This window comes from Canis lupus, chromosome 10, assembly GCF_003254725.2.
Source record: "Canis lupus dingo isolate Sandy chromosome 10, ASM325472v2, whole genome shotgun sequence".
Classification (NCBI taxonomy): Eukaryota; Metazoa; Chordata; class Mammalia; order Carnivora; family Canidae; genus Canis; species Canis lupus.
The window spans coordinates 48,178,940-48,192,437 of record NC_064252.1 but is presented as its reverse complement, the minus strand read 5'-3'; the positions used below and the strand labels follow the sequence as shown (position 1 = coordinate 48,192,437).

At 59.7% G+C, this 13,498-nt stretch overlaps 1 protein-coding gene across 1 annotated transcript; it reads right to left on the bottom strand.

The window, feature by feature from the left end:
* Nucleotides 1-1,097: 1,097 nt before the first annotated feature.
* On the bottom strand, nucleotides 1,098-13,220 carry SIX3 (SIX homeobox 3). Its single transcript, XM_025465597.3, has 3 exons — nucleotides 12,963-13,220; nucleotides 4,461-5,283; nucleotides 1,098-2,590 (listed from the first exon to the last, which is right to left on the bottom strand). Exons 1-3 carry the CDS (start codon nucleotides 13,015-13,017, stop codon nucleotides 2,398-2,400), a joined length of 1,071 nt encoding a protein of 356 aa, XP_025321382.1. The 5' UTR covers nucleotides 13,018-13,220; the 3' UTR covers nucleotides 1,098-2,397.
* Nucleotides 13,221-13,498: the final 278 nt, after the last annotated feature.

Here is a 13,498-nt window from a genome sequence, read left to right as displayed (position 1 = left end):
TGAATGCACAGGGCACCTCTGGGCCTGGCGGCATTTCTGCCTGGCCAGGCCCTGTGTAAACCTCACGGTGAGACTGGAGATGGGGACAAAAGGAAATCGGAAGTCAAAATTAGTTTGGAACCAGCGCGAAATTCCATGCACGTTTCTCCCTAATCCTCCTCCCTTTGGAAATTGGACTTTTCAAGTGAAGGCAAGTTTTCTGAAATTACCTATTTGGCTCCTCCGGCTCAGGCTGGCCTGGCCCAGAGCGGCAGGGGCGCGGTCAGCCACTCCATCAGGGGGAAATGTGGGGGCCCCGCCGGGCAGGGCAGGGAGGCCTGGGGCTAGTGGGAACCTGGTTAGCCAAAGGCTGTGGTGTTTTTTTTGTTGTTTTTTTTTTTGGTTTTCATTTTAAAGTGTAAATCAGCCCTGAAAATGTCTTAGGAGCTGGAAGAGACTCCAGTTGATCCCCAAAAGACGGGAAGAAATTTCAAGGATTTTTGATCCTCAAGGATCAAGATCCGTAAGGCAAGTAATACAGTCACACAGACCCAAAGCAGGAGTGGTGAGGAGAAAGCCCGCCCCAGCTGTAGGCCCTAAACTCCTTGCACTACCTCTTTCTTCGCTCTCTCTACCCTCCCTACCCTGGCCACTATGGTTGCCCCCAACTCCACTTGGGCAAAAAGAAGACAAAACCTGTCAACTCTGCTCTGGATAGGTGGATTGTTGGTTTGATGACCTTGTGTGTTTACCCTTAAAAACACACACACACAAAATCCAACAACAACAACCAGAAGATGCCAAACACACCCCCCCAAAGACCCACAGGGCCGCAGCAGGCTAGAATTCATGCGGATCTCGGCCTGGCATCTCCTTCTGAAGAAACCGGCGGGAGCCCCCCTCCCCTCTGCGCCCTCGGAGCCTTTCGTTCCAGATTTGGCTCCGGTTCTCCTCCGGAGGGCCTGTTCCCATCTCTCCCCCGCCACCCACACCCCCACCATCTCCAAGGAAAAGCTCCTACCCAGCCTTAAAATGCTGCCCCAGCTCGAGTGGCGCAGGGAGTCGGAGTGGAAGTGAAGGCCGGGCGCTGCTCGAACAAAAATACCAGTCTCGGGGAGTGATAAGAAAATGGAGAATACTGTATTTGCTTTAGAAAGTTTTTACATATAGATAAACACGCAGTTAAGATAACAGTAAAAGCGCCCTACGGGGAGTGAGAGATATCTCCAAAGCAGCTAAGAAATACTTGAAATAGCTTTTGCATAAGAATACTACGGACTCACTCTCCGCTTCCGCTAGCGACGGGGTCCCTCGTCCTAACCCAGCCCGCCACGCCACGCCTTGACTGCCAAGTCGACGCCAGGAACACCGAGTGGGAGGGGAACCCCAAAAAGGAAAGAGACAGGTGAGCGGGGAGGGAGGCAGGGGGTGGGGGGGAAGAGAATGAAAAAGGAAGAGGAGAAAAAGCAATATCATATACAGGCAATTTCTACACATATATTACAAACTGGGAAAATGACCGATCATTAAGATATACATAATTCATATAAAATTTTGAAATAAAAATAAAAATCTGTTACAGTCATAACTATTCTTTTTCCACATTTATAACCAGTACCCACACAGGCAGTGACAGAGTGGAGAGAAAAAGGTGCTTACGAAGAAAATGATTGTCTGCTGAACAAAAAACAGAAGATTGCATCTTGTTTGACCAATACTTGGACTTAAAAACAGAGAAAGAAAGAGAGCGAGAGAGGAAAAAAGAGAGAGCGAGCAACAAAAGGCGAGAAACATTTGCTATTTCCCTCTCGAGGAGTTCTTTTTTTTTTTTTTTTTAACAACTTCTGAACGGAGATGGCGGTTTTATTTTTTTTTCTCTTTTTGTCTGTTTTGCTTTTGTCGTCTTGTCGTCGTGGTGGTGGTCGGTTTTTGTATAGTCGACTCTTTTTTAAATCGTTTTAAACTAGAGAGAATATTTTCCCAGATACAAATAAATCGTCATGCAGGTGGGGTGCCGGGTCCGTGGGAACCGAAAGGAGAAGCCGTGCTTGTCCTAGAAAGTATACAATTGTCACCTCTTTTATGTTTTCTGCCCGCAACATCAGCGTTTGTAACTGTCTGTTGGCGTCGCGGTCCTTTGGGGTGGCCGTGGTGGTAGATGGTGGTTGGGGTTGTTGATAGTTTGCGTTTAATTTGTTATTTTTCTTGGTTTTTTATATATTTTTGGCTGGGGTGGAAGTGTGTGTGTGTGTGTGTGTACTTGTGTGTGTGTGTGTGTGTGTATGATTGTGTATCCTGATTTCGGTTTGTTCTGGGTATGGAGGAGGAAGAAGAGGAAGAGGAGGAGGGCGAGGAGGAGGAGGAGGAGGAGGAGGAGGAGGGGAAGGAGGGGGAGGGGGAGGAGGGCGGCCTTGGCTATCATACATCACATTCCGAGTCGCTGGAGGTTACCGAGAGGATGGAGGTGCCGGTGTCCGCGCGCTCCGTCAGGCTGGACACGCTGGTGGTGGGGCTGGCCGCCGTGGACGGCGACTCTGCCGAGCCGTGCGTGGGGCAGCCGGGCTCGGCCAGCGAACGCATGCCGCTCGGTCCGATGGCCTGGTGTTGGAGCCTGCGGGAGACAGAGAGCCGCACCAGCCCTGACACGGCGGCTCCGCCACCGGGCTCGTCAAGCCGCCTCCCCGCGCCCGCGGCCGCCGGGCTCCCCAGCCTCCCAGCCTCCCCAGCCGCGCGCCCTCCGCCACCACCCCGACTCGGCTCCCTGCGCTCATTTCTCGCCCCCTTCCCCTGCCTCCAAGCACCCCACCACTCGTTGAACGCCGCAAAGCCCCCCCCCCAGCGCGGGTCTGGGCTCTCTTCTCTCCTTCCCGGGGCTCTTCGGGGCTCCCCAAGGCTTCCCAGTTCGCAGCCGGCCTCCGAGGAGAGGTAGGACCCGAGGCCGGCCTCCTGGGGAGGCCCCGGGAGCACAGCGCAGGACTCGGAGCCCCAAGATGCCCAAGTCCGAGAGGGACAGGGTGCTTCTTGCTCCCCCGCCCCGGGGACTCTTCAGACTGAACCGGGTGGCCCAGCGGCGGGTGGCCACAGTGGCTCCCGCCCCAGCTCCCCCAACACACCCAGAGCTGTGGGTTGCTCACCCGCAGCCTCTCCCCAGTAGGACCCGCTGGCTTTGCTCTCTGGCTCCCTGTGCTGAGCGCAGGAGCAGGGCTAGAGAGAACGGAGAAGCCGGAAGCGGAAAAAGTGGGGAAGAGGTGCAAGAGAGAAAGGAGAGAGAAGGCGGCAGGAGGGGGGTGTGCAGAGCAGTCTCCGTCTTCCCCTTTCCCCGCACCAGGCAGCTGCTGCCGGAGCCTAGTCTCTGAGTTCCCACAAGGAGGCCTTGCCCTGGTCCTGGGCACTCCCCCTCTCAGACGAAAAACTGGCTCGGCGGGCATGGGTGAGAGGGCCTAGGGCTCAGGCCTGGGCCACCTGAACGCAAACACACTCACTCACTCCAGGAACTCAGCCCTGGCCTCCAGCCCCTGGCAGCTGTCAGCAGCTGGGGCCCTGCTCCCTGCCGTACACCAGGCCCAGCGCCTGCGCAGGCTAGGTAGGGGCGCGGGCTTCTCACCAGGGCTTCTACCCCACTTCCTTCCCCCTTCCCTCCCATTCTTCGCCCCTTCCTCCTCCTCTTTCCCTCTTAGCTCTTTTTCTCCTTACCTTCCCCCAGGCCCAAGTGCGCTGACTGGTGAAGCCCAGACAACTTTATGATTTTGTGGCCAACTTGCTGGCAGTGGGTTTGCTCCTGCTCCTCCTGGCTTCCCAAGTTAGTGGACCAAGGGGATGCTCCTTGACTGGGGCAGGAGGGCTAGCACCTGTGTGCTCTTGTACACACACACACACACACACACACACAAGGCCTCTCTACTTCCCCGCCTGGTTTTCCTGCTCCCACTCAGGCAATTGGCAAAACTGAGGGAAAGAGGCCTGCTCCACGGTGGCCAGCGACCTTTCTTTTTTTCCCTTTGTGGCAGAGACCCCACTGTTCAGTTTCCTTTCCGTGACTTCGTGGATTCCTCTCCGGGTTTTTGCAATGCATGATAATAAGAACCGGTTGGCAAGGACGGCTTTCCTCCCTTCCCTGTCTGCAGGCTGCAGGGGAGTGCGGAGCCGGGCACGGGCTGCGGAGGTGGCACGGGTGCAGCGCGGGGCCAAGGCTCCCGGGGCTGGGACCGGGGGGCCTGTGGACGGGCGCTCGGGACCTCACACCCCCACACTCTCCACCCTGCCGAAAGCCCCTCTCCGACAAAGTAGTCCATAAGCCCGCCGCCCGGCCCTCTTCTGCGCGTCTGGGCCAGCGGAAACTTTCTCCAACTGGCCAGGGGGTCGCGGCTGCTCGCGCGCCCGGCGGCCCCCGGCCCCCCGCCCCCTCCGCCCCGGTTTCAGCCCCGCTCCCCCCGCTCCGCGGCCCCCCGAGACGGTAGCCAGGCCGCGGGCCCGCCACTGACCTGTTCTTGGCCGCCGCGGCGCGGTCGCGCTGCCTCCGGTTCTTAAACCAGTTGCCTACTTGTGTGGGGGTGAGGCCGGTGGCCTGCGCCAGTTCGCGTTTCTTGCTGGGGTTGGGGTAGGGGTCCTGCAGGTACCACTCCCGCAGCAGGCTCCGAGTCCGCTCCTTGAAGCAATGCGTCTTCTGCTCGCCGTCCCAGATGGTGCGCGGCAGCGGGAACTTCTTGCGCACGCGGTACTTGTCCACCGGGCCGAGCGGGCGGCCGCGCAGCTTCTCGGCCTCCTGGTAGTGCGCCTCGAGCCACATGGCCTGCAGCTTGCCGTGGGACTCCTTGGTGAACTTGTGGTTCTCCAGAATGTGGTAGAGGTCGCGGAAGTTGCCCGTGTGGAAGGCGACCACGGCGCGCGCGCGCAGGATCGACTCGTGCTTGTTGATGGCCTCGCACGCCCCGGGGGCCACGGGCAGCGACCAGAGGAAGCGGCCCAGCCGCTCGATGTCGCCCGTCTCCTCCAGCGTCTCGCAGACGCTGGCCACCTGCTCCGGCGAGAAGTTGAGGGTGGGCAGCTGGAACATGGACAACTCTTCCGGGGGGGCCCTGGAGCCGCCGCCGCCGCCGCCGCCGCCGCCTGCTCCGCCAGCACCGCCGCCTCCCGCACAGTTCCCGCCGCCGCCGCCGCCCGCGCCGCCGCCGCCGCCGCCGCCCGCACCGTTCCCGCCGCCGCTACTCGCCAGAAGTAGGGAGCGGTGATGAGGATCGGCGAAGTTTGGCAACAAGAAGTGGGAGGAATAGAGGTCTAGGGGGGAGCGGAATACCATGGACTGACCTGAGAGGAGAGGAGAAAATTCAGGGAGAGGAAGAGAGAGGGGAGGAAGAGGAGGAGAGGGGCGATGAGGACCAGGAGGAGGGAGAGGAGAGGGGGGAGGAGGAGAAGGAAAGGAGGGGGGAGCGGGAGGAGGAGGAGGGGGAGGAGGAAGGGCGTAAGGGACACCCACACCCCACACACATCCACACACACACACACCCGCGCAGCCACATAGAGAGGGAGGAAGGAGAGCGGCCCGGTGCGCGCGCGCAGAGAGAGAACCCGAGACAGAGAGAGGGAGAGGGAGAGGGAGAGAAAGAGGAGAGCGAGAGCCAACCACCGCCGAGTCAAGATTCAGCGATTCCACAGCAATCGCCCTAATGACAACAGCCTCATAATATCTCCCCTAAATCCACAGTGAGTGCAGCATTGAAACATTTTGTTTCGCTTTTCTATTGGTCTGCGGCGTGTCGTTGTGGCGTTGCCACGGCAACCGCTGCCAATCACTGTCAGCCCTGCCAATCAATACCGAGAACGTAAGGACGGTTTTACCACTTAGCCAGAGTAGGGGGGAGGGGGAGAGGAGGGAAAGAGGGAGAAGGGGGAGAAAGAGATTTTTTTTTTAATCTTTGCAACTCTTAATCTCGCCACTTCCCCCTCTTTATCTATCTCTCTCTCTCTCCCTCGCTCGTTCTCTCGCTCTCGCTCTCTCTCTCTCTCCCCTCCCCATGTCTCTGAGCTCCCTTTTTCCCTCTTCCCCAAAGAAGTTGATCCAGAAATTCAAAAGGCCATGGACCTAGAGTTGTTGAATGGGATGAGCAATTAAAGGGGGGATTTTGTTGGGATGTAAGAGGCTCCCCACGCCGCATGAAGGCCGAAGGCCAGCCCTCAAGAAGACGCCGAGGGCCGAGGGCCGGCCAAGCAGGCACCGTTTGCACATGGTGTGCACGTCGGGCCGCCTCTTTCTGCCTATGTGAGCACTAATAGTGGCGAGGAAGAAAGAAGAGATGAGATCATGGGGCCCACCACACACTGACCCTGTCTGCTGCTCCCGGGATCCCGAATTTCGAGGGGTAGCTAACGCCTGAGAGCGAGAGGCCAGGACCCAGGGTGTCAGAAGCCGCTCTGGTCTCTCTCGGCCTCAATCGTTGTCCACATTTATCCCACTTTCATCTGCACTGGCTTCTACCCGCTTCTCTTTACTCTGCCCCGGTCAAGAAGTCTTGATTTCTACTATTGCCCTGTATTTTAAAATAACAGTACACTTCTTGTTTTCACCTTGAAAAGCAAGCCACCTCTTTATTTCCCCCCTAGGCTTCAGCTGTGTCCCCTGGGAGCTGACAAGTCTGGAACCCTTTGGAGCCCCCTGACATGTTCGCTACTTCTACTCCTCCAAAGAGCTCTGGATCTGCCTACCAGCCCCAGAAGGACACTCAAACTTATGGAGGCTTCTCCAAAGAAGCAGATAGGCCTGAACATTACGTGTTTGCTCATATTGTAAAGAAAAAAATAATAAAACTAATTTATCTAGGCAAAGTAATGTGACAAGCCTAAAACAGACCGCCAAAGGCCCGTAGAATAGAGAGAGAGTCCTCCCTCCCTCCCTCTGGCCACTGCAACCCTCCCCCCCCCTTACTCTCCCCCCACCCAGGGCCGGTATGGGTATTTATTCTAAGGTATGTTGCTTTTAAGAAGATGTAATCAGCATCTTTAGCGGGGCCTCCCTTTGTGAGGCTTCTGTAACTATGGAAGTGTGATTTACGCAGATTTGTCGGGGTCAGAGACGTCTTTCCCCTGAGCACTGTGTATATTTAGACAGGACTCGGTTTGGTGTTAAAAAGTGTATATTTTGAATGAGTTCACATACAGTAGCCAACAATGCCCACATTGTCGGCCCGTGTACAACGCGTATTGAAACGCAGCGTCCAGACTTCAACTAATCTGCCCTCAATAAAGCTGAAATAATTATCCTAAGCTGCCTTTCCAGAAGAAAAATCATTGAGGAATTCAAAACTCTTTTTTAAAAAAAAAAAAAAAAGATCTTTTCTACATTCCGATGCAGATCTGGGGGCGAGGCACCGAGTCCACACCACTTTGGAGATCTCAATGAGGGAGGAGAGAAAGAGATTGAGAGAATTTAAATGGGAAACCTAACGTGACTGGGGCTGTGAGTGTCCCACCCCTAAACCCCGAGCTCGGGCCCTGCTTAGGCCTTGACTCCCGCAGAGCCAGGCCTCCTGGGCAGAGAAGTGCAAGCTGTGATGGATGCTCCACTCTGGCAGAGAGGCTCTGGGCTGGGCCAGGGGGCCTCATGGGCCCCCCATCCCAGCGTCACCCCTGGAAGCCGAGGGTCCCCGGTCCTAAACCCAGTGACGGAGGCAGGGAAATATTCGCTCAAAGGGAAGACCCGCCAAGGCCCACTTCGGGTGATCTCTCCCCTCCAAGTATCTTGCTCCCAACCGTGAGTCCTTTTCCGTTCAGCTTCGAAGCTCTGGGCGGTCGTGCACAGCCGGCCCAGAAAGAGCCCTAAGGTTGGGACACAAAAACAGACGCTTCATCTTTTCTTCCCGATCCCTTTCTCTCGCAGGGGAAGGATTATAGGCTGAGGGGTGGGAGGGGGAAGGGGCAGGAGGAGGAAGCGGGGGAGGAAGGAATGAAAAAGGGGAGGGAGTGGGTATTGTGCCGCGTATGGGGGTAGAATTCCTACGGGTGGGTTTCCGAATATTGTGTTCAACTTTTTGAAAGCAGCTCGTGACCCCCGAAACTGCATCCCCTGGAGCCGAGGACCCAGGCGCCGGGCGGGCGGGTGAACCCAGCCAGTCCCCTCCCCGTCCCCACAACCCCCGCCTCCGGGTGGGGGCGACCCGGCCTCTCCCCGCCGCTCGCCGCCGGGCCAACCCCGGAGGGAGGCTGGGCAGGTGCCGCGGGCTCCGCCGAAAGTGCTGAAATTGAAAACCGTCGCCGCGCGGGGAGAAGTGAGGCCGGTGGGGCTGAGCCTCCGCTCGGCGACACCCCCGGCCCCAGCCCCGGCCGGGGCGCCTGCCGACGCGCCGCACCCCGCCGCACCCCGCCGGCGACTCGGGCGTGCAAAGCCGGGCCGAGGGCGGCTGCGGGGCGCGCAGCGTTGTGCGCTGGGACGGGGCCGGGAGCGGCGGGGCGGGCGGCCAGCCCCGGGCTGTCAGAGACGCCCCGCGCAACCGAGCCCCGCGCCGCCCATGGAGCCCGCCGCGCTGCCCCGCGGCCGCCGGCGCCTCTCCGCTCCGCTCCGGGCCCGAAGCACGACGCCCGCCGCCGGGAGCGCGTAAGTGGAGCGTCCCGAGAGCCGGGAGGGGGAGGCGGGGCGGCCGGCCTTCGGTGGGTGCGGATGGCCGGACTGGCTCCGGGTGGAGCCGGGAGCGCAGGCTCCGTGGGTCCCGGTCAAGGAGCGCGGGCCGAGTGGGGGAGGGGGCTCCGGAGCCCCAGAGCTTCCCCTCCCCAATTCCCAGGCCCTGGGCGCTGGGGAGGGGCGTCGGAGCAGAAGGACCTCGGGCTCCGGGGCCCAGGCGCCTTGCCCGCCGCTCTGGGGGCCCGAAGCACTGGGTAGCGCGAGGGAAGAGGGCTGAGCTGAGCTGGGGGACGTCTGGAGGGGTGGCGCGCGGGGGGGCGCCAGCACCCTGGATCTCTCAGAGAGTGGAGGAGTTTGGGAGGAACGGGTCAGCCCGCGGGGCCCCCCTGGCCGCTCCGACTTCCGGATCTGGGGTTTGGAGCCCGTACAGTCCGAGGTCACAAAATTGCCACCACCGCGTCTGCTTTAATCCTGGGCCAGGCAACTAACTGGCAAGACTGCGTACAGGTGGTGCGGGGAGAAAGGGCGCTTGAGCTGGAGAGTGTGTTTCTCCTACGAGGACCTACTGGGCGTTGATTTACAAAATCAGCCCCAACCCCAGCAGTCTCAACTCCACCCGGAGAGGTGCCTGAGAGACTCAGTCCTTGCTTGCCGTTACCCGGAAAGCCAAGAGGTCCGCAAGCCTCCCGGTTGGAGCAGCTGCACCCACTCGGCCTTGCTCGGCTCCGTGAGGCCAGTTTGTCCTGGGGGGCCCCCAGGACTTCGGGGGGCGGGGGCTGGCCCGGCAGCCCGCGGTTTGGGCCTCCCCGCAAGCTACAATCCGAGGCGCTTGGCGCGGGCGGCCGAGGAGGGCGCAGGGGAGTGCAGCACGTAGGCGGGGAGGCCGCGAAGCCCTTCAAGGACCCCGATTACTTTCCTTTGAATGAAAAACAACAACAACAACAACAACTGCTCCCTCCCTGCGCCCCCGCCCCCCGCCTTAGCCTCCGGGGACCCGCGCTCCGAGCAATTGTCGCCCCGGACAGTAAACACAGCTCAGTTGCCTCAACTTTCTCCGCACATAAAAGTTCCTGGCGTGCGGGGAAATTTGAATATTTGATCAGCCCCTTTGAGTGACCCTCATTAGCTTGGCGCCCTGCTAAGGCCCCGGCATTGCAAGAAAGCTGCTGGGCAAGGCATTTGTATGCCTTGTTAGCGCCGCTTAATGAAGCTGCCCCGACGGCTCAAAGGCGGCCTCCGGGGCCGGCGCTGCGCACCTCTCGGCACCCCACTCTGCCTAATGAGCCCCACCACCCGCGCAAGGCCCCTCCACCCCCCACATCCTCAAACAAGAGAAGTTGGCTCTGTCTTGGCCCACCATACCTCCCACTGCCAGGCCCAGGAGAGTGGGCACAAACCGTTCCCAGCTGGCTGTGGTGACCCAGCCCCAAGAGTGAGAGGTGGGAGGCTTGGGGGTTGTGAGTGATAGGGGCTGGGGAGGAGGGCTGTGGCCTCAGGTCTAGTCCAGGGAGTGCACTGGCAACCTCTCAAGAGGGCCAATTTCCAATCGTTTACTCCAGGTGCATTCGGACCAATGCTGGGGTGGCAGAGGGCAGATGTCTGGGGGAAGGTCAATTTTCAATCTCCCTCCCTTCCCAAGTTTCTTTGGGCTCCACTGCCTAGGAGACCATCAAATCCTTTGCAGAGATCCCCTTGGGAGAGCCAGAACTGGTATGCTAGGGCTTGAATTTGAGAAGGAGTGGGTACACTCAACTCCTCAGACATTGTTGTCCCTCCAACCCGGATCCCAAACAGTCAAATGCAGTTGGCACTACTAGGAAAGGCAATGGCACAACAGCCTACCTTGTCCCACTTCCCCTGCCCCAGAACACCAAGCCTTCTGTGGTCTCTCTTTAATCCTGCTTCCAGTCCTTGGGAAGCTTATAGAAAGCATTTTAGGCAGGGCCACCCTTTTCAGGACCAACTGGCTGCTAGGGCAAGATGGTACTAAAACAGACCTGAGGGCGAGGGAGAGAGGGAGAACTCTTTAAGGTAGGGGCACCAAAGCCACCATCTACTTCTCCTTTTCTCAGTGGGGCAAGTGACACGGTTGGCCAGCAAATCTAAGGAGCCCTATTAAAAGTTGTGTTTCAGTTCTCTGGAAAAGGAGTAGACTCTCTCTGCTCCATCTCTCCTCCAATGCTCATTTCCCTTGGACAGTTGTCACTCAAGGTCCCTCCTTGCACACCCAGTTTTTGGGTTTTTAAGCATCACTTTTGGGGGGGGAGAGATTAATGCACTGTGTTTAGGAAACAAGCTTCTCTCAGATCCATGCTCTGGGCCTTCTGGAGGTACCCCCCACAGTCCCTCAGATATACAGCAGGCTGGCCAGGTGCCTAGCCTCAGGACCCCATTCCAGGGTGGCCACCTCTAGGAATGAGTGGCACCCAGCCAGCCCTCACCCTCTGCCAAAAAGCCAGCAAGGCCCTGGGATAGCAGAGCCTTCAAAGTCCCTCTGGTCTGCTCCTCTTCCCTTTCCCCCAGCTCAATCGGCTTGCCCCACCCCATTTCCCATCCCAGGACCCCCTAATTCAAGCCCAAACTGAGGATCTTTAGGGATCATCTCTACCCCGGCAAGACGGTGCCTGGGCCTTGATCCATCCAAAGGGCAAAGGTAGGAGCCGACAAGCGAGGAAGGAACGATGCTGGAGAGAAACGGGACCTGAAGCGGGGGGTAAAACTCAGCCCTATGGCCCTAAGGCCAGGCCCACCAACTGCTCAGGGGAGGAGGTGAAGGGAGGGGGCTAGGAGTCCGCAGGCATCGGTCGGGGCAGCAGGGACCTAAGGCTAGATCCAGAGCAGAGGGGCGGGGAGGCGGGGGTCGGGGGAGCGCGCAGGACGGAGGGGGGGGGGGGGTGCGGCTCTTTAAGAGCCACACGGCTGGCAGGAGAAGCGCGCGGCCCGGTGCTGGTAGCGCATTGACCCCGAAGCGGATTTAGCGGGAAGGGAGCGGTCGGGCTCCGGTGGCTTTGTCCGGGGGCGACCAGAGAGGCCGAGGCACAAGAATAAGGAGCGACCGCGTCATGAAAGGCCGCGCCAAGGCGGCGGCGCTGCTGCTCTTGACTTCTGAGCAGGGCTTAGAAAGCTTGTCCCGGCTTAAGCCGAACTGCCTTCGCTGGGCCCTGAGCGCCGAGTCCGCGGGCTCAGAGCCCCGGCCTCGGAGCCGTGGGATGAGGGGGAGCTGGGGTGGCGGGAGACCTGGCAAAGCTGCTTTTGGCTCTACAGCCGCCTGGCCGACCGGAGCGTAGAGCTGCTAGCCAGACTGGCCGCGCCAGGGGACTGCCAGAGAAAGAATTTCCTTTTTCCAACTTCGGCTTTTGATTTTGTGTGTCCACTTGGAGCAGCTCTGGAGCCGACTGACCCCAAATGAATTCCCAACAGGTGGCCGGGTAAGTCCATTTAAAAATTCTGGTTATAGCATCAGCTCCTCCCCGGCTTCCTTCCTTTTGCCCTACAAGGTTCCCCCGTGGCCTCCCCGAATTCCCTTGTGCTCCTTACTCAGGTGAAGGTGAGGAAGGTGGTGGTGGTGATGATGGTGGTGGTGGTGGTGGTGAGAGGCGCCCTCCCCCTGGGGGTCCTCAGGCTCCCAGTTCCAGCCCAGGACAGCTGACTGGCGGCCCGTGAAGCTCCACCCAGTACCCCTAGGTCCCAACCACCCTTAGGTCCTTTGTGGGCCGCGATACCCCAAGGTGTGCGTGTGTGTGGCAGGGGGCGGGGGGATGGGAGAGTCTGGGTAGGGGAGGACGCGCCGCAGCATCTCAAGAGCAGAGCCAACAGGAAGGGGGCGGGGGACCCCGTGGCCCGGCGGCCTTTGTGTGTGGGGTTACTGCAGAAACCCAACTATACACCCTCTTTTATGGGAGACCTGGATCCTGCCCGGCCCGGGGGAGCCCGCGCCAGTTGTACAATAGCCCGAAGAAGAGCTTCGGGGCAGCCCCGGGCGGGGGAGTTGGAGGGGGCGAGCAGAGGGAGGAGGGGGAAGCCGAGAAAGGCAAAGGCAAGAAATCCCGGGCGTCCGAGTGAAAAGTCGAAAACGTCCTCGGAGCGCGCGGGAAACAGGCGCGCGCTCTCGCGGGCGCACATCCTCCTGTGTCACCCACTCTTACACACGCACTCACACCCACTCCACACAGGTTGCCCACGCACGCGGTCCTTGCAAGTACGGGGTCGCGAGCCTCAGCTCCCGAGCCGAGCCGCGAGCGGAGCCGCCCTCCTACTCCCCCCGCCCCCCCCACTCCCCGGCTGTCAAGAGCCCTTCCGCCCGGCCACCGGTGCCCCGGGAATGACTGGGGGAGCTGGGAGGGCCCCCAGGAATGGGGCTCAGGGAGGATCTTACCTGCGGAAAGGTAAGGGAAGCCGGGAGCAGGAAGCAGCGGCGGATAAATATTCATTAGGAAGTGTAAGTGTCTCCTTTTAAACCGCGCGGCGCGCGCTCTCGCTCCTCTCTCTCTCTCCCTCCCTCCCTCTGTCCTCTTCTGAGGCTCTCTCCCCCTGTCGCTCAGTCTCCCCCCCCCCTTTCCTGCGAAATGCCGGGTGGATCCCCGTCTAGCTAACCTGTTGGGAAGCCTGAGCCCTGGGCAGCGCCTCCACAGCTGTTTGCCTTCGCTCTTGGGGCGCGCGTTCCCCATCCTCCCTCCCTCCTTTCGCCCAGCCCCTCACCCCTCCTAAATTACTACATCATTAGCTTTATTTTCCAGGGTTGGGGGGGTGGTAACGGCGCAGACCGACGCACCTCCCCAGAGCAGGGCGAAAAGCCGGCGCTATCTGAGTCTGCCCCAACTCCATCCCCACCCCACATCCCCATCCCACATCCCCACCCAGTCTTTCCGTCTTTTTTCCCCTCCTGCCATCTCCACCTCCATCTGGATCAAC